At 40.5% G+C, this 20,120-nt stretch overlaps 2 protein-coding genes across 5 annotated transcripts in view; one reads left to right on the forward strand and one right to left on the reverse strand.

Annotated features, from left to right (window-relative positions):
• The window catches only part of LOC105693041 (neutral ceramidase), a 43,899-nt gene extending 24,236 nt beyond the window's left edge, over positions 1-19,663 (reverse strand). Inside the window, exons 1-7 of one of the 4 annotated variants that reach the window (XM_020856135.2) lie at positions 19,408-19,663; positions 9,713-9,879; positions 9,092-9,235; positions 8,447-8,623; positions 7,210-7,337; positions 6,124-6,322; positions 5,336-5,542 (exon numbers count right to left, since the gene is read on the reverse strand). In XM_020856135.2, the coding sequence (XP_020711794.2) occupies positions 5,336-5,542; positions 6,124-6,322; positions 7,210-7,337; positions 8,447-8,623; positions 9,092-9,235; positions 9,713-9,853 (996 nt within the window). In that variant the 5' untranslated portion in view covers positions 9,854-9,879; positions 19,408-19,663. Of the gene's footprint in view, positions 1-5,335; positions 5,543-6,123; positions 6,323-7,209; positions 7,338-8,446; positions 8,624-9,091; positions 9,236-9,712; positions 9,880-11,594; positions 11,763-12,992; positions 14,283-15,352; positions 15,554-19,407 lie in introns of those variants that run through there. The other 3 variants (XM_012412690.3, XM_012412691.3, XM_012412692.3) reach the window with 3 other exon arrangements.
• On the forward strand, positions 4,178-5,317 carry LOC125501397 (cuticle protein 19-like). Its single transcript, XM_048657092.1, has 3 exons — positions 4,178-4,334; positions 4,488-4,739; positions 4,868-5,317. Exons 1-3 carry the CDS (start codon positions 4,326-4,328, stop codon positions 5,159-5,161), a joined length of 555 nt encoding a protein of 184 aa, XP_048513049.1. The 5' UTR covers positions 4,178-4,325; the 3' UTR covers positions 5,162-5,317.
• Positions 19,664-20,120: the final 457 nt, after the last annotated feature.

Raw genomic sequence — 20,120 nt, forward strand, 5'->3', positions numbered from 1 at the left:
TTCTTCGGTTATAAATGTCATCCAGTTTTCCGGCTTCTCGACCAGACAGCGGCTGTCGAAATATTCGGGCCTCACGAAAGTTGACGAGTCGTATGTACATTCGAAACGTCACACGAATAATAACGCGAGTATCAAACATCCGCGACCGGGCTTTAATAATTCCTCGAAGTCGCGGTGCGGCTGATATGGGAAACGAAAAGTATATTCCGATATCCTAAGCCGAGAAGTAGACGCCATAATTTTCTGCACAAAAGGTGAATTCCCATCGAGTCGGTTGCCGCTATGTATATACCTATAGGTCTTCGCCGGCTGTCGCGAAAACAGAATTTCCCTCGCCGAGAGAGAGAAAAAAAAATCAAACAGGAAAACGATCTCATGATAACAATAATACGTTCAACGAGCTCCGGGTATTTTCTGTGACTTTTTTTTTTTTTTTTTTCTCTTTCCCCCAACGACCGAGATATTACTTCATTTCTTCTGTACTGCACGGAACAGTAAAATAATCCGGCTAGAGAAAAGTCACAGATTTTTTATTCATTCTCTTTTATCCCCGGAATACAACCTGCCTAAAATATCATACATATGTCTATACCTATATATGTGGGTATACGTCAACTCTTTTATTCGTCCATAAGCCGAACGTGGGTGATCGATCGATTGAGATTAGCGTCAGACCTTTGCATGAAAAACGGCCGAAACGTAAGGATTTTTTTTCCAAAAAATTCAACCTCCACTTACGATTTCTGCGAACATTGGCGAGACGTTACCCCGAAGTAGACAGTCACCTTCGAAGAATGGGAAATAAAATTTGTTCCCCCGACATCAGTCACGTGTGACGATAATTCAATGTTTGGTTCGTTATATCGAATTCAACGCTGTCCATCTAGTGTAGTTACACAGAAATCGAATATTCGATGGCTGCTGAATTTTCCCCGTCTTTGTTCACTCATCCGTATTTTGTTGTTTGTTTTTTTTTCAACATTTTTTAGCTCGTTACCTTACGCCGCTATATTTATGGCCGCGAGTGACGCCGGTGTCCCACCGACTTACAATTCCGGCGCAGGTTAACGCGGGGTCGTAGGTCACGGCTGCAACAATCACTCTGAAAAATCGCCGCGCGGTAGCTCCGGTTCCTCTCTACGCGGAATACGCGGCTGTCCATGCGACGGCCACTCCCATGACCACCGCGCGAGTAATATTAGTTTGCGCGTCGGTAATTCTCACGATACTCATCAACTCGCGAACAATCGACTCGAGAACATTTTCCGTGAAGCAATGTTCTCGCTTAACGCGAAAATCTGAGATTTTATCAGGAGATAAACACGCTCAGCGGGCGCCTATACGGTGATATACGGACAACCCGATACCGCGCTCCCGAAACAAAGGAGTAAAGAAATCCAATTTCGAACGGTGTCGAAATTCTTTGTTTGCTGATTCAAATTCTCTTTTCACGTCTCCCTTTCGGGCTTATCCGAACTACGCTCAGAGTTACGGAGCTAACGATCCTCCGGCGGGGATTTTGTAAAAAGCCGGAAGGATATCCGCGACGGAGACGTCGTCGAGGGTTCTTAGAGCGCGAACGAAGCTGACGGTACGATTCGCTTCGGAGAATACACCGCCGATGGTCAAAAAAGTTTGACGAGCTGTTCATCCGACGCCCCCATTCGTTCCTTTTCCTTCGTATTCCCAACGAAAGCAGATGGTCGAAATTTGAAATGTCTTTGAAGGAAAATTAATTGAAAATCGTTTCTAGAATTTCCATTGCTCTGCGCGTTCCTGAATTACCAAATATTTTTTTGAGTTCGGTACGTATGGAGACGTGTTCGTAAAAATTCGAGCTACGGGGTACACGAATTCGGAGCCGTAGGTTAGAATTAATTGACGAAATAAAAGCGAAGGTTTTTTTTGTCAGTGCGATATACTTTTTGTCCTCGATCAGCCGCGGCTCGAAACAGCTTCGCGTTGTTTTTGACGGGAATGTAGTTTATTCCATTATAATTGCTTCTGGAATCCATAAGCGGTCGTACTTATGTTCTTTTCTTTTCTTATCTTTTTTTTTTTTTTTTTATTAGAACGTAAGTGCCGAAATTATATATCACGCCCAGTGAGTTGCGACTGCATGAGAGTTTATATAAATTTGATATTATGATTTTTATACAGCGTTTTTATTACGTACTGCACATAAGGTATGAATATACACAGGGTCACGGATGCCTATATTCCTTCCCGTACACCTCGAGACGCGTTGAAGGAATTTCCAGTATTTCCAGTGCGATCCCCGCGTAGCTCCAATTATGAATAATTTTGGAATAAATGAAGAAAATAAATGGAAATACTCGATATGAAAAGCGACTGAAATATTTTCGTAAAAATTTTTCGTCCCTCAAGGATCTCGCTGACAAGATAAGATCTTACAAAATGGAAGAAGAGCTTCTACCCCTCGACAATTTTGCTGACAAATAAAATTCGGTTATACGTACACATTCCACGATAAAAACTCTGCACCCTTTAAAGCTCAATGGCGTATCACTGGTAGGAAGAGATACGGTGGAATTTACATTCATAAAACCTCGTCCTTTATATACATATGTATACACCTATAGTAGGTATAGTTCGAATCGACACCGCGTCGATCGATAGGCGATCGAGTCCCGAGGGTTTCAAAATCAGAGCGACTCCCCCGTCGTCCCTTTCTAGATTCGATCCAGGATATACTCCGCGCAACAACGTAACAACGGAGGCTCGTTCGAAAAAAACAAGCGGAAAAACGCTAATCCTCGGAATCTGAAGCGTATCGAATTTCGTACCGAGGAGATACGTACAGTACGTACGTACGTACGGAACGACGAGGCTTTCGACACCCGCGCCGTTACACGTTGTTTCCAACTTGGCGCGAAGGTTACGAACTATGGCAGATCATTAGATACTCGCCAGGTGTTTCCGCCAAATTCGTATCAAAGATACGCCAACAGATTTGATCGTTAGATAGCACAGCTATATGAAATTTCATACGATCGACGGTGGCACGTTTTGCGGCTAAGGGATGAAAATATAAAATATAACGCAAAAATACGCCGCTCCCCATCTATTTCATGAAAAAAAAAAATTTTTACTTCTCGAGAGATTGCAAGTTTAGTTGTCGTAGGTTTTTTTTCCGCTTCTGTTTTTTGATATCGTTGCTACGAAAAAATATTCTCTCCACGATTGCCGAGACTATATTCATTTTCATTTTCTCTTTTTTTTTTTTTTGGCTTTTTTTACCCGATGGTCAGCATTTGTTTTCATTTCGTCTAAATTAATTGTACTGCAATATTGTTTCAGGTGATTTTTTTTATTTTTGCCTCATGGACCAAATTTGCTATATCCTCTGTCAGCGATATAGCTTTACGAAACAATGACTCGGTACGACAAGAGCTAAAAATCAGTAAGCCTAATACGCACTAAATCATTCTATGTAGCGCAATATCAAAAAAAAAAAAAAAACTCCTTGATATAAATCAAACGCTTGGGAGGATATGGAAACTTTCCCCTTGAACGTGGATCTAAAAAATCACGACCATTATACGTATATTAGCTGCCAAAATTTTCATATTCTACAATTCTGTCGATCGGCATATAATTAAATGAAATTCCTGAAATACTGTGTAACCAATTCCAACGTAACCGAATGAAAACCAAAGAAAGAAAAAATATACAGGGGGTGTTGAAAACAAAAAAAAACTACGAAATTTTGATACATGGCTAGTCCGCGATATTTCGTATCCTGATTACGTATAGTATACGATTCCTGATACGTAGGTGAAAATCGTCAAGTAATCGGAGGAGAGGTGTGTCAAAATGAATTGTTACACCGAGCATAGAGATATTGGGCAAAACGTAACGTGCCCACATTCTTTTAAACAAAGTACTTTCGTACGGTCACGCTAGTTTTTCAATAAATATTCGATGTCCGGCGTCCTTCGGCCGGAGTGGATTGGCTCGCGATTAGTTTAGCTCGGCGTTCGCCTCGCCACACCTCCGCCTCCGCTTTTGCCGGACATTCATTTGGACGGTGTACCCACCAATAAACCAAAGAGCCGAAGTTTTACTAGAAAGAGTCTAAACGAGAGAAGAAAAAGAGAAAAAAAAAGAGAGAACAACGCTTACATAGAGGAAAGAAAAAACACGAGCAAGGCCTTGAATTACACAACTTCACGATACACAGAAGAAGTCGCTACCTGCCCCACGATCCCCATGCACGGGAGTTTAGTCGCTATAAAAGCAACGCCGGACACTTCAATGTTATCAGTCTACAACAGAACTGCTCAGTACAAACACCAACTATCATGTTCCGGGTTAGTAGCTGGAGCACATTATTCTACCAACAACAGTATCATTAATTTTACCATACTCTTCGTTCGGAGGAGACCTCGGTTTTCCCGACGTGAAAAATTGCGATCTCGACAGCACGACGAGGTTTTTCATAATCCCGATTCAATTTCCAACAGATCTTTGTCGTCGTTGCTTTGGCCGTGGCCAGTGAGGCCAGCGTGGTCGGATACGGAGGTGGATACGGCGGACTGGCCGGTGGATACGGAGGATACGGAGGATACGGTGGATACGGAAACGCCATATCGCACGGCGGAGTCGTCGCCCCGGCGATCGCCGTGGCCCCCATTGCCGTGGCAAAGGTCGGGTACGGAGGATACGCTGGATACGGAGGATACGGATCTGGATACGGAGACTCCCACGACACTTACGTGAGTCAATCGTCATGTCAACTAACTTTGGAATCTATTTCATCGTCATCGTCCGATACTGAAATCGAACTCATTCGCGAATCAGTCTCAACTCTTTCGATTTTAATTTTCATCTCCCTTCGACGCAGGCCTACCCCAAGTACTCGTACAACTACGGTATCAACGACCCCCACACCGGTGACGTGAAAAGTCAGGAAGAAGTCCGGGACGGAGACGTGGTCAAGGGTTCCTACAGCCTGAACGAACCCGACGGCACGATTCGCGTCGTCGAATACACCGCCGACGATCACAACGGATTCAACGCGGTGGTCAAGAAAATTGGACACGCCGTACACCCCGCGCCCGCAGTCCCCCTGGTTAAATACGTGGCCGCCGCACCGGCTCATTACGATTCGGGATACGGATACAACAAATATTACTAGACCCCAACGAAGGAGACGGATACTGAGTAAAGCTTCGATATATCGAGTGGATGCTATAATGTAAATAAAATTATGAACTTCGTGAGAACATTATAATAATAATAAAAAAATAAAAAACAACAGAGACTCGGAAGAGTCTCTGTTATTTCCATCGAACAAAGTCATTTCACTTACCAGGGCCTTTTTGAACATCTTATTGGCTATTATACTCGTACTTTCGTACATGTCTTTTCCCGGCCCCGAGGCGAAACACATCTCATGATTTCCAGGACACGTGTCCACTCCCGAGCAGGGTTGACCCGTAAATTCGCATTTCGGTCCTTCGGTGTTCGGCGATACATCGCCGAGATTCGTCGATGCGAAAGCGGCCACGAAGGTACCCTGTTCGATGAATAAATTCGTTGTCGTTATTCGATTAGGTGCATTCCTTCGTAATTCTAATGGCATTGATTCGAGTGGGCGCACAATCTCAGCGTCAAATGGATAGAGGAGGTGAAAAATAGTGAGCAATCTCGTTTCCGTATATAGAGCTCAGGTTTACCAACGGTGGACTGAAGAGCTGATGCAAGGATGTTATGATATGAAGGAATAAAGGAGGTGGCGGATGTCCCTGACACTGTTGATGTAAAAGTTAAAAATATTTTCAAGTAAAATTGCCAAGTTTCTCAACCGGCCAATTTGGCAACGTATGAAATAATCGTAATTAATTTCGGTCGAGATGCTTTTGTGAATACAATTTCCATCGCTAGTTAATCTTGATTTCAAATACCGATTACAACAATCGTGCACATGGCTGTTGGAACTGATAACGCCGGTATTTATCTCCCAAATTTTAATTAATATTCTTTTACTCAACTCTGCCGTTTCACGTTAGGGTCATAATACTGTAATAGTTACCATTTTTTTTCTACCTAATTCTTCACTATTCACTAATTATAATTCCGCAACGAGGCGTCAATTACCTTTCCAACCATGGAATTTTTGTTCATAGTCTTTTCAAACAGTATCGCAGCGTATCCAACGTTGTCACTTGATACAAGTTTATTGGTGTTATTCATGCTGGTCGGGTGAACGGGAAACCAATTAATGACACCCAAGGACCGGTCATCGGCGGCGATGAATTGTAGCTGTATCATTGTTTTGTCGACATTGTGTTCGTATCTGAAAACAAGGGAAACAGAAAAATATTAAACATAACCGAATAACAAGGGAAAAATATGATCGCTATGTCAGAGAAAACAACAATCCACTTCTGCCGAGGTTGAGGTACAATTAAAATAAGAGAAATGGAAATAATCCACGTCTACATCGTGTAAAAGATATTTGTTCTTCCAACAACTGTGTAACGAGCAGATTTCGGTTCGGTTTTTCGGCCTTTTTAAAGTCAATTATTATCGGGTTACTCAGAGCAACGAAAATCTTCTCTTCTTTCCTCACATTTTACATCAGTCCTTTTCCTCAGTACCTTTCTTCCGTTTAAGCTCTCTGATCCTACGTCGGCAATAAAAATCACGTCTCGGGTATCCTTCGTTTCATTCGAAAGTTTTTGATCTCACTTTGTTTTAAGCGGACTTCCACACTCTTTACAACATTCCGAAATTATTGACAAAGAATAATGGAAATTAACTCCGGAAAAAGCTTTCGGGTAGCGCTTTGAAATTTTCCAATTACATGCAGGCCATGTATATGTATAGCCGGGAGTAACAGCTATCTAAGCAAAAAAGTATATTCTCTTTCCCCGTATAAATGTTCTTGTAAAAAGTTGCCCGAAGAATTTCAATATTCACCTTTCTTGTTGTTTTTTGCTTGTTTTTTTTTTTTTTTTTTCAGCCGTCCAAAACAATATTGCAATTTCGACAAAATCTGATCTGTACACAGCGACAACACGCGTAAAAGGTTTCGTTTGTATCGAATCATTTTTTTTTGCCAATTTTATTGATAACGCAATCGGCATAAATATGAAATCTTGATAATAATAATGACTGAATAAATGAACGAATGAAAATTGAATTCAACTTCGCTTCGTACAGAAGTATTAGAGAACTTACTTCGCTCTTTCAGCCGCAGGATTGTTGAGATAAGCCGTTGGACTTCTGTTTATATTTGCTCCCATAAGTTCACCCTTGGTGACAAAAATTCTTCCCGGTACCACGGCATCGTGAGCTCTTTCAATACTCTAAAAATGAAAATTCCGTACATCAATTTCGAGGATATTACGTGTAATCCCTGTGAATAAAAATAAACGAATAAATAAAAAACATTATTCAGACGAAAAAAATGATAACTCTTAAATTTCCAGCTCGGAAAAGGACGAGTGAATAAAAAATATGTTTCCGAACAGTTTTCTGTTAATAACAAACGCCTAGGTTACAGTTCGACTATTCGAACTTCTAACGAGCTTCCGTGTGCTTTCCTTTGAACTGCAGTTTAATTACATTCATATCGCGGAACGCGGAATAGTCAATTATACGAGGAAGGAAAAGGAGTAAGAAAAAAATAGTACCTAACGCTTGTATGTATATTGTATACAGATAGAAACCCAATTTATCTGGCTTTCATTACGTTTCGGTAAAAGGCTGAGCCGGATTCACGAAAAGGATCAGCTGCGGTAATAAGATTTTGTTGATACTCGCAGCAGCCTCTGGTTCTTATGCTATCGTAGGAATATCCGCACAATACCTTGTGCTCAATATTTAGCAAATAATAAAAAAAAAAAGAAATATATAATTCACCAAAAGAATAATAGAAACTCAAAAAGTTATTTATAGATCGTACGTTCCAGAGTACGTATACGTTTTATCATAATCGGAAACTTGCGAAAGAGAGCTTTTAGTCTATACGCCCGTACGCAGGATAGTGCAAATATTTGTAACGTGATACTTCCACTCATCAAGTATTCCGTATATTTCGACAAGCAAAATTCCCAGTCGCCGAGTGCGTCGGAAATTCTTCAGGAACTTGACGAAAATTCATCACACGTGCCCGACGCGTAATTCGAAACGAGAGAAAAAATATTAAAAAACCAGAAGGAAATGCTACCGCCGAGAATTATTTCCTCGTCAAAGACTCTTTTTCGTCCATTTTTGCGGAGGGAAAAAAAAATTTTTTACGTCGGAAATGACAAAAAACGACACATACGACGGAAATGTGTATCCCAATATTCTTGTTATACGATGAGCTCGAAAAATGAAAACCCTCGGGTCTTTTACATTTTCACGTTTTAAATTTGTGGGAAAAAAAGTGCAGAAAATACCCTCCAGCTTGGAGGACGGAAGAAGTTTTTACCTTCGTTATACCATTGACGATTGCGTTGAATGATTCTTTGACGAATCCGAACGTTGTTAGATCAAAGAGGACGTCCATCATATAACCACCGGGGGCTGAATGCGTGTGGGTGCCGCTGATCATTACGTTTGTTTCCGTATACGTGTCGTCGAAACGTGCTTCTAATTTTTTCAGGACCTGAAACATGGCGAACAACGGTGAATCTTAGGGGCTGAGACCTCCGCAAACTGAAATTGTTCAAACTCTCTCGCCCAATTATACGGTGGGAAAATTTGATTAGCATATGCAACAATATACACATCGGTCGTATACGTTTGCTCAATATGAACCACTTGTTTCTTGGACCATGAATTCCTCGTTCGCAGCAAATATTTGCACACATTCGGTATGCCCGTTATTCAAAATATTACGCGTCGCGCGAGGCTGGCTGTCCACCGAAAATTACAATTTTTGAAAATTAAATTTTCATGCCGCTTATTACGCGATAAAAAAAAAAAAATATCAACGATTCGACGGTACACGTGGTGCGTGAAAATTATTATTTTTATTCGATCGACTTTTTTTTTTATATCCTCTGTCATCGCTTCGTGGAGAATAAACGACGATCGAGGTGGAATTGTTTTCAATAAATGATTATTCACCTACCGCCAATCTCACGCCGTGTCCAATCATGGCACTGTCAACGCTGACGAAAACGAAGCGTTGCACCCCATCGTCAATGATAAAAGCTCGGGAGAAGGTCCTCAAATGAAGACCTGAGCCTTTTTGTTCCGGTCTCGCGTATCCCATCTGCGAAATAATTGTCAAATTATTCAATTATTGCGTCCACGTCAAAGAATCGATTTTCATACACACGCATACATACATAATTATAATCTACTGGTGTCGAAAAAATTCTGTAATAATTGTGTAAGTTTTTTAATTAACCTTTACAAGTTTTTCTTTTAAGTATTGCTCGTGAAATCTTGAAAAAATTTTAATATGAACTATGGCAATTGCAACTAATACTTACCAGTTGATTAAGGTATTCTATAATTGAACTAAATTATAAAAGTTCTATAAGAATTATTTTCAGTTTATCATCCGACTTTTAATTGCCATCTCGTCTTAATTTTCTCCCGTGCTTTTACCTCGTACAAATCATGGCCGTAACTTTTATCCATATCTATTTTCATCCGCATTTCACCTGTTTCACCGCGTGAGGTGATCGTACGAGTGTAAAGCATCATCGCTAGCGAACGACTTCAATTGTATTGGATTACTTACAAAAACAACCTCGGCGACGGGCCCCGTGGTATCGGCAATTCCAACACCGATGTTGTACGAAGCATACGCACCACAAATCGCTGTTAGGATGACACATAGTGTTCCCAGACAGTGAAACTTCCACAGCAATGCAGAATCCATTAAGTGCTCCTAACTCGTGCAGCAATCTATAAATTGGAAATCCAAGTCACCCTTCGTCAATCGAGCGATTTCGATTCTTATACGAACAGAAATAATATCAAACGGGTGATTCCAGAGCTTCGGAAACTCAGTCAGTCACTCAGTATATTTTTCTTGCGAAAATTAAATAGCTAGGATAAATCCGTTTCGTCTATTTTACGGCATGAACTCGCACGCACGTGTTTTCCTCATCTCGAATTCGCGCTTCCGAAACATCAATTCTGCACCGAACGCCAGGGTATACCGTAGAATATACGCGCTTAAGCCGCTATTTTTCTTTCCTAGGCTTACATTACGTTATTACTTCGTGCGCAATTTTTCCTGTTCACGATTCTTTGCTCATTTTATTTTCATCAAGAAAACTTTTCATATCAATTTCCTCCCTGTACAAGCGACCGAAACAAACAAAAAAAAAAGAGGCACAAAAAAAACTGGTATCCACACGTGTCGTACTGGATATTTTCCTATGTTTTTCTATTTTTCAGATTCAGTCCAATGAAACAAACGAACCGAATACGCTTGTTACGTGTTTCCGGTTTTTGTGTAGATGCAGCTGATACTCGGGCGAACGGAAGTTCGACACGCTATATATCCTGCGATTACACGTTATCTTTTGTTCGTAACAATACAGAAGCGACACGGAAGAACGGTCGAAGTAGATCGAACGCCGCAGTATTCGAAAGACGGGGATGATGAATCGAGTAAATATTTTATCAAGGACTCGCACAACCGATTGAATATAAAGCTGTAGAACTTACATAGGTGTACAAAGAAAGAAATTTCTTTTGTTTCGATATGAGTTCGCGCGTCGACGATTGCTTCAGCGACAGATGAAATCGTATCCCCGAGAAACTTTTCGAAACGGATCAATCGCAGGTGACCGAAAATCGATTGCGTATCCTCAAATTTTTATCAATTTCGATAATATTGGGCAAATTGATGGCATATCTGAATAAATTAGAGCAGCACCGACCGCTTCGCTAACGAATTGCACGACCGATGCGAGACCGCATTACGAAATAATCACGGCGTTGCCCGTGACCTTTGATGAAAAGAAAAAAAAAAAAAAAAACGCGTCTAAACGTGTGAAAATATATGATCGCAGGTACTGTGCCGAGTATCGGTAGCCTAAAATTAATTTATTCAATGATGAGACGTTATGTGTTTGTAAATAAAATTTCGTAAGAAAATCATATCTAGAATAGAAGGCATATTTGAAGAAATGTTGAATAGATTACCATAAATGGGTGGATGTATATTTTAATGTCATTCGTGTGGTTCAAATGTGAATTAATTATGGATCATTGAAAAAGCGCATAATATGTGGTTCGTTTTTAGCACTAATAACGAATTGCAGTATCTGTAGAAACTATGAGGTTCATTTTCACGAAATTTTGGAAAATTTTCCATCTACTCCAGAAACTAGAATTACCGTTTCGGTTTTGTTCGCAAAACGACGTAGAGTGTTTATACTCGCAAATAATCGGGATTAAGTATATGTATATAGATAACCGATACCTAATTGATAAATTGACAAAGTCACACTTCAAAAAATCAAACTAAATATCATGGTTGAGTCAAAAAATTTCAAGAACAGAAAAAAAACACCAACATAAGGAACTTGTTCAATTGTTTCATATAGAAAATTAAAAAATTTCGACGATAAAGAAGGGAATTGTAATTTTGCAATGTCAATACTTGCCTGGTGACTTCGTTTTCTGTTCGTTTGCAATATTATACATATATGTATGTATAAATATGTGAGCGATAAACTTCCGTAAGACAAATAATATGATTCGTAGCCTGCGATATCCAATCTGTGCAAGTATATCAGCAGCGGATGGTCGGACTGCTCGAAGAATAATGATGATCCTCAAAGTTTTTCTATCCTACCAGCCGGCTAAATTGAATGAATCGTCATTTGTTTCTTTCGTTTTCTCTATCTCTGCCTCTCTACTTCCCTATACCTCGCTTCATCACCCGCGCTGGACGATCAATTGACGAACAAAGTGTTCATAATTATTTTAAGAATAAATTTGTCACGCTGCAGTGTACGACTGATGGTGAAACCCGATCCACGAGATAACCGAATCAGCGAACGTGAATGTATGAATTTCAGATAAAAAAAAAGAAAAACAAAATTGATGCGAAAAAAAAGTGAAAAATCCGTTGACGTTGTTTTACTATTTTATAACTCGCGGAGCACTCGTTCTGAAGGTATAACGGTCATAGTTTTACATTCTACGATAATTTTGCGAGAACGAGGAAATTCTCAACAACCCTGCAAGATTGTGCTTATTGGATATTTATATTCTAACCACGTCAGACAGAAGCGTGGGTGATATTACAAGGGAGAAGACCGTATATTGCCAGAAAATACCGTAGCGCGTGTGTTGTTGTCGTTTACGTTATAAGTCTCTGCGAAATTGAGCCGTGGATAAAATAAACGTCATCGCTTATACGGAGAGAGCGTTAAAGAGATTGATGTTATCATCTGACGTCGTGTGAAACTCGAGTATAAAGAATTGAAGATGTTTAGCTAGTCATCGTCTAGTTTTACGGTATCGGTGCAAATTGGATTTGTGCTGGATCACATTTTTACGTACCGTAATACATATGCGGAGGTATTTACACGGTGTAACTACTACCTCCGGAAGTTTGATAGAATGTTCGGATTGCTGACCTAGAAACCTGGTAACAACGTGACAGCTGATCGTGAGGAGAACAACTTTTACTTTTCAACTACGGCGATCGCCGATTACGTTATTACCGTCGATCGTTAGGATTGCCCGATACACCTTGGCATCGTTTTCTGCGATAAGGTGATCGAATACGCGTTACAGAATACTTCTTATTACCGTAGGAATTTTCATCCCATGGAGCGATATTGTCGCTTTATATCAACTTTCGCAAGTCTGCAAAGAAACGGTAACCTGCTTCTTGGCGCCGTTAATCGAGCATTTATTGGCCTAAAAATAACACGATTTTTGAGTCGCCGACGAGAATGAAGAAACCTCGATATTATTTGACGCGAAACAGCAATCGATTCGTTTGGCGAAGACCGACTTAAAAAAGGAAGTAAATATCATTCTTGTCTTACCCAGATAATTTTTATCCTCTTTTGAGTCGCGATATATTCTTTTTATCGCACATCACACACTTCTACACCTGCACGAGTACGCTGCAAAAGCAATATACAATTCTAGTCGAAAGTGTCGCGAATCCGGTGAACTTTTTACACACTCCATTCTCAGAACAATTCTCTTCGAAAAGGGCTGTTGAAATTCGATTAGGATACGAAGAGCTTTTCGATTTGCGGACTTCTCGTTTCCAGCTAGCTTGCACCGGTGGTCCAGTTATAATTCGGTATAAATTTATCGCTTATCAATTTTTCATTAGCGAAGCGTTTCGACGCAATCACAAAATGGGAAAAGTATAAGGAAAATGGAATAACATGACGTAGAAAATAATGAAGTGGGTCAGTGACGTTAATCGATAAACTGCAGCGGCTATGGAGTAACGCCGAACGAAAAGTTGCCGAGTTGTTCGCTTCAATGAAAGATATTCAACGGTCGATGATATTTGTATTTTTTCAAACAATTTTCACGAACTAATTCTGAATTAAAAAATACTCAAACAACCGACCGGCCGATCGATTAACAATGGAAAAAGCAGGTGGCTATAAGTCCGCCGAGCCATTCGACTGCTGTATGATGACACTGAGTCAGTTAGAAAGCGAATGCGATAATTCGTCGTCAGTATACTTTTGGCTTCGTTTGATTTCACTGATTCTCTTTCTTTTTAAATCGTACTAGAAATGTGCCGACAGAGTTTTCAACTCTTTCAAATCTCGATATCGCGCATATACCTATACTACCGCAGAGATGAACGTCCCATCTCCTCGAACACCGATTCGATTCAATTTCTCGAATGCAACGTTGACCGACCGACCCGTCTCGCACGGTATAATTAACGAACAATTAACACCCGGCAACGATTCGATTTGCATCTAACTGTTTTACTCTGACGCAGATTCTGTGCATAAACCGCCGTCACGTTTCCGTTGAGAACGACGACGTACGTACGTACGTACGTACGCCTTAATCGATTATACGTTAACGGTACACCTCCGTCGCGTGCCTTTCGGAGTGAACAGACACCGACGTTCGCTCTACGAATCCACCGGCTTTTTATTTTTTCTTTTTTTCCTTATTCTCGCCGTATATCTCTGCCGTTTTTCGGATTCTTTCGAACAATTTGTTTAATTCAATGCGACTCGATCTTGCACAAAAGAAACTTTCACTTTTTCTCTCTTAATGTACGCTGCGATGAGTACACATTGCCCGGGAGTCTGCACTTTTCACAATGGGTTGAGTTTTTTTCTGTGTTTCGTTTTTGTTTCTTTTTGAAAAATTTTTCACCAAACCTTTTTACGGTAACACTTTAAAAATTGCTCGTCGTCTGTTCGCCACGCGATTTATTTGCCCAATTACACCCCGATCACCGTTCGGGCTAAAAAGCACGATATCGCATTACTGTACATATTCGCCGACCGGCATCATCCTGTCCGTTCACCAGCGGGATCAACATTACGGATTGCGAATCATGAAAATGACGGTGCCGGTGTAACGTAGGAGGAGAAAAAGTAAACGAGGGAAGGGATAAGCAATGGAGCATAGGATATCCTCTTTCTAAAGCACGTGATAATGTTTGAAAGCATTTTTATATTTCTCCTTGCGTATAAATTTGAACCGTTGAACGAGAAACTGTTAACGATATGCGTTCGGGCAAGAATTCAGTAAGCTCCGTCCACCTATCCCTGACCCCGCGCGAGATTGGTCAACCGCGTCGAGTCATCGTGTCGACTCATTGACATACCCCGCAGCTGGACTACGATATCTGACGAACAAAGAGGAAATCAACTCTGATAAAGACTTGTTGAATGAAATGAAAAGATTCACTGGCGTATGTGCGTACAAACGTGATTGTACGCCGACCAGCAATATGACTCGGTAGGTCTGCCGCAATATCCGGCAATTATTAATTGCTTTTTTATCACTGATATTACCGTCGGTAAACACCGGACGACGGTGTTAACCGATATCGCGGTTGAAAAATAAATGTCGTATTTTGATGGAAAAAGTTGCTCTCGAATTTTCAAGAATTCAAAATACACGTGTCGGCCGGCAATTATTAATTGTTTTCTTATCGCCGTAGTCATCCGGTGAGCACCGTGCGACGCTGTTGAGTAATATCGGGACGGAAAAACAGAAATCCATATTTCTGACGGAAAAAGTTGTTCCCAAATTTTCAAGAATCCATAACACACTTATTAGCCTTTGGAGTATACGATTTGGAATGAAAGTGACAGTTGAAAGATCGGCTTCATGGAAAGCCTCGTTATCGATGACCATGTGCGATATATGTATAACGTTTTGATGAAAAATGAATTCTACTCACGATCAATAATCTCGCTGTTGTTGATTTTAATTTTTATGGTATTGCTCAATTTCATTCGACAAGTCAACAAGATCTTTTTCTTTCATTCTCAGCTCGCCATCTCATTCCGCGAGGGTGTTCTTCATATATATACATGTGTCAGGGCCAAAGACCACAGGCTTCGATAACGTCTGCGATATCGACTGTCGCGCTTATCTTACGATGTACTATTTCTTTCTCACGAATAAGCCTTTAGGAATTCTTATCCACGTAATACGCACGGAACTGCAATATAGACTAAACAGTCTATTCATTTTCAGTGGAGTAAACACTGCGTAAGTGTAACTTTGGACGGAGATATGCCGCCATTTTTCAATTTTCAAGGCAGCTGAATACATGACCGGAAAGTCATCAAGTTAGGAGAATGAGTCTCAATTAGATACCTAATTAAAATGTCCTAATCAATGAGATCAAGTTCGCACGAGGCGTATTGAAGCCTGCGTGCATTCCGCAATGAGACTGGATGGACTTCGCTCGTAGGTTGTTTTTTTTTTTTTTTTGCTCTTTGTTTTCGCTTCGGGACAATTGAATCGCATTAGTCTATTGAAGAAATTTTTGTATCAGAAAACTGTAACTACACAACGTTAATGGCGATATCAGCCAGCGGATTGGAACATTCCGCCAATTACAGTGAGACATTTATGAGGCTGTAACAGTGAGAAGTCACGAATGTGCGGTGATCGGTTGAAAATCGGATAACGTTTTTGTATCTCGGATTAAACTGTTTTTTTTTTTTTTTTTTTACAGATGCGAACAATCAATTTCGCCGCTTCCATTACAGGGAAAATATAAGGTAGACAGGTTCGATTAATTAACATCATATGAGAATGGAAAGATGTGCGCTGTTGTGGTGTACGCGTAGTAAAATTAATTAAAAGTTTGTTAACTCCTCACGTAGCCAAATATAATATGAACTTTCTTAGCAAATTAACGAGAGACATCTCTCAAGGGTAAATTAATTAACTGCAAGATTCGAACAGGCAATATAATGTCTAAAAATAACATTTCCACCGTTTTATAACTCGATCGTGGACAATTTGATTCATTAAACAGAAACTGTCTGAAGGTTGATTCGCATTACTGTATAATTGATGCTACCAAATCAACAATATTCTATTGAGGTATTCGTAAAATCTGCTTAAATTCTGTAGTTAATTAAAACTATCTCTTGTTTGATCGTTCTAATTTCAATTTTCAGAACATTCGTTCTCTGTGGAGGTTTTTTCTTAATTCACGCCTTGATCTACGCGGAGAAAATTCGAACGCAAATTTTGTTAAAACTGTTGTACAAAAAATAACGAGCATCGTAATTACTTACATATAATACCTGTAATGCGGTTTCCTGCAGCGCATTCATTTTGCATCTACTGATTGTAAGTGGCATCGCGCGGGATGACACGGATAATAATTAACGATAATTAAACATTGTTTCGTCAAAGTTTCATGATGTATGAACGGAATTTCTGTCATCGGGAGAATATTTCACAGTCCCCTAGAAATTGGCTTGATCTTAACGGAAGATATTTACGAGAGACGACACGTAGCTTTTTGTTTTTCATTTTTCGCAAGACGCTTCTCCGCAGACCGACTTTCACCGATAATCGACTCCAGAGTTGCATGTGTATAAGATGTACGGACAAGTAATTTATGGAAACCTTGCACACGTCGTATAGAAAACTCGCATCTAATACCCTCGGTGAGGAAGATGATATGAACACATCTGAAATATAAAAATTAATTCAAATAAATACAATATTCTTCTCTGAACTTTGGACCTAGTCGACAAGCCTTGCACCCGAGCCGAAAAATATGTTTTGTCGCGCAAGAAGATAATGAGGCTTCTATTGAACCTTTCGTATCTTCGATACATCGATTTTTATAACTTTTGAGAAACGATTTTTCCAGAGTAATCAGCTGCAGATAATGGTGCTATTAAAATGGATCATCTTATATCTACTGCAGTATGAAAATCTCGCTGGCGACCATTGAGGATGAGATGAGCTTTGCAATCTATATATGTATACATAATATATATACATGTATATATATATACCTATGTTTCATGTGGAATCGTTTCCTGCAGCTTATCACTGGCGTTATCATTACTCGGTTATTTCAAAGTTCTTTATGCTTCTTTGCGGCATTTAACAACAGCAGCTACTTCCGCTTGGCAGTGAACTCTATATCTCAAGGTTTCTCAGGCGTGAAATGATGTCCGCAATAACGATATCGCACACATTCTTCGGCGTTTGTTTCCACCGAAGATTTCAATAGTATAAATGTTTAAACTCGCCGAAACAAGCTCGGGCAAAATAATCGTTTCTCAAGAGCCAGACGGGGTGTGCTTAATTCTGGAAAGACAAAAACTATCGAATAAAAATAAGCCGCGCGAATTTTTTACCCGCGACGAGTACAGCCCACAAATTATCCCGTCTTTAATTCAAAGGACAAACCCATTTAATCGCTGAGCATTACATCGGTATAGCGACGCGTCGAACAGATAAGAATAACTATTATATTTGAGCCGACGACTTATAGAACCATGTCTCGATCGGCGGAGAAATTCACCAATTTTTTGCTCCTATGAAACGACAGCATTCGTTATGGAAACTATTACAGGCTACGCGCAGAAGGAGGACAGTGAGATCGATACCTCGACAAAAACTAACGTATATTTCGTCAGTAAAAACGAGTAAATATTATTTAACGAAAAAATGAAAATTAATTTGTAAGATCTCTTAGCCGTTTCTGCGGGTCAAGGTAAACGTTTCAAATTTACGCAACGTCTGATACACGTTCGTCGTTTACGGGCCTTCGTCTCGTATATCGCATATCCATATAATATGCATACATATACACATCCTACCTGTACTTATGAAGCGTTACGCCACGCAGTACTGGACCGCAACAATTATCATATTCATGCGCTGCTGCAGCAAGCGAGAGCGTAATATGGGTCGACGAAAACGTTCCCCACCACGGTTGTCACCCGCTATAAATCGAGAGGCAAGAAACCTGTCGAGAAACGCGCAACATGCAAAAATTGGTCGCGAGTAAGAGAATATTCACACGTACGAGATGTACGTGAGATGCGGGCATCTCGAAACTATGACGCGCAAAACTTCGTACTTGACGATACAATTTATGACGGAACGGAGTTACTTTCGTGAAATTTCCTTCGAACCAATCTGCAGCTTCTACGGCACCTATACATATACGTTACTCGAAACTCTTCGTGCGAGAAACAGGACGTATGGGTCCTGCAGTCTCGGTTTCGTATTACGTTCACAATACACGTGTGATCTACACATGCGGGGAAAACGGGGCGTACGAATGCCCACGTACACGTAGAGAATGTTGTGTCCGGACGAAGATTGCGACGTGTTTCAGCCGAAACGTTATTATCTCGTCGCGGCGAAACTGCTACTGGAATTTCGGTCCATTGTCAAAGAGCGCAGCGTGGAATTTTGTCTTTCCTTTTTTCAGTTTTTTACCTCGAAAATTTTCCAAAGCTTTGCGGCGCACGTTCGGTAATACCTACTACGACGCAGGTATGATATTATCGAGGGGGGGGACCGTTTCAGAGTTGAAAATAAAAATCTCTCTCTAGTCGTTAACCTTTAGAGTACCGGCACAAACCACACCACTTATGTGGTGGTGTGGAAAAAATTGTTCAATCTACGTTTTGTAATATAACATGTTCCTGCATTTATACAGATATCAACACCTTGTGACATAAATTTCTTTCTCCGCCCTCCTGCGTCTCACCGTCCACTTTTCTTCTTTACAAAAATAATTTAACAGCCATTTGTTTACCAGAAAACGTTAAATGACACCTAGGGATCGTACAATTGGACGTCTCCGTTGAAAAAAAAAATTTGTGCAAATTCGAATTTCGTAGCGTTGCGGATCGGCCTGTGATCGGTGCTTTATAACTGATGAATTATACGATGTAAGGTGTTTTTAATTTTATCACTTTTCTACTCAGATTCGATACTTCAAATCCCGCTACTCACGGAATAATCTTCTTCTTGCGTGCGATGCGGTTCCTTCCGTCATAGATATATTTTCCGTGCTTACTACTCTGGGGTATGCAATTTTTCTTTGTCTTTTTTTTTTTTTTTCTTTGTTTATAAATATCACGAACACTCGCGACGAAGCGACTAAAAGTGAACGAGTGTTGAAAGAAGCTCGAATTGCTGACGTTGACCACCACTGATAAAAAATAACTCGATTACTTCGAACTCGCCGGTCATTTCTTCTCCAAGCGATGACCACTTCTCGGGTCTGGGAAGATACCACTGATGGGTTTCGGCGCCTTTAGACGTTGAAAGACCGTCGCTAGACATTCGTGATGTAAAAGATGGGATCTAAACTAGATTCGTTAGCTACTGAAGCGTCTACCCTTCAACTGCTGCGGACGCACACATGGGCTAAGATCCGGCGAAAAGGTTCGACACTTTCCTCCGCTAACTAACCGAAACAACTCATTGACTTTGCAGTTCCACTGCTTCACGGCTGGCAACGCATATCCTCTTAGGGAAGTACTTTACATTCGTTTTGGAGTAGACAAAGTAATAGTGATTGGATTGTGTTTTATAATACAATGGTGCATCACCAAGGATTTCCATACTTTGTGAAAAAGTATTTATTCCCCGGCGATCGCTACCGCGGGCCGCGTGTCCCTCGCGCGAAGCCTTCAACTTGAAGCGCTCAGCAGTCGAAGGGG

Source organism: Athalia rosae, chromosome 6 (genome assembly GCF_917208135.1).
Source record: "Athalia rosae chromosome 6, iyAthRosa1.1, whole genome shotgun sequence".
Classification (NCBI taxonomy): domain Eukaryota; kingdom Metazoa; phylum Arthropoda; class Insecta; order Hymenoptera; family Athaliidae; genus Athalia; species Athalia rosae.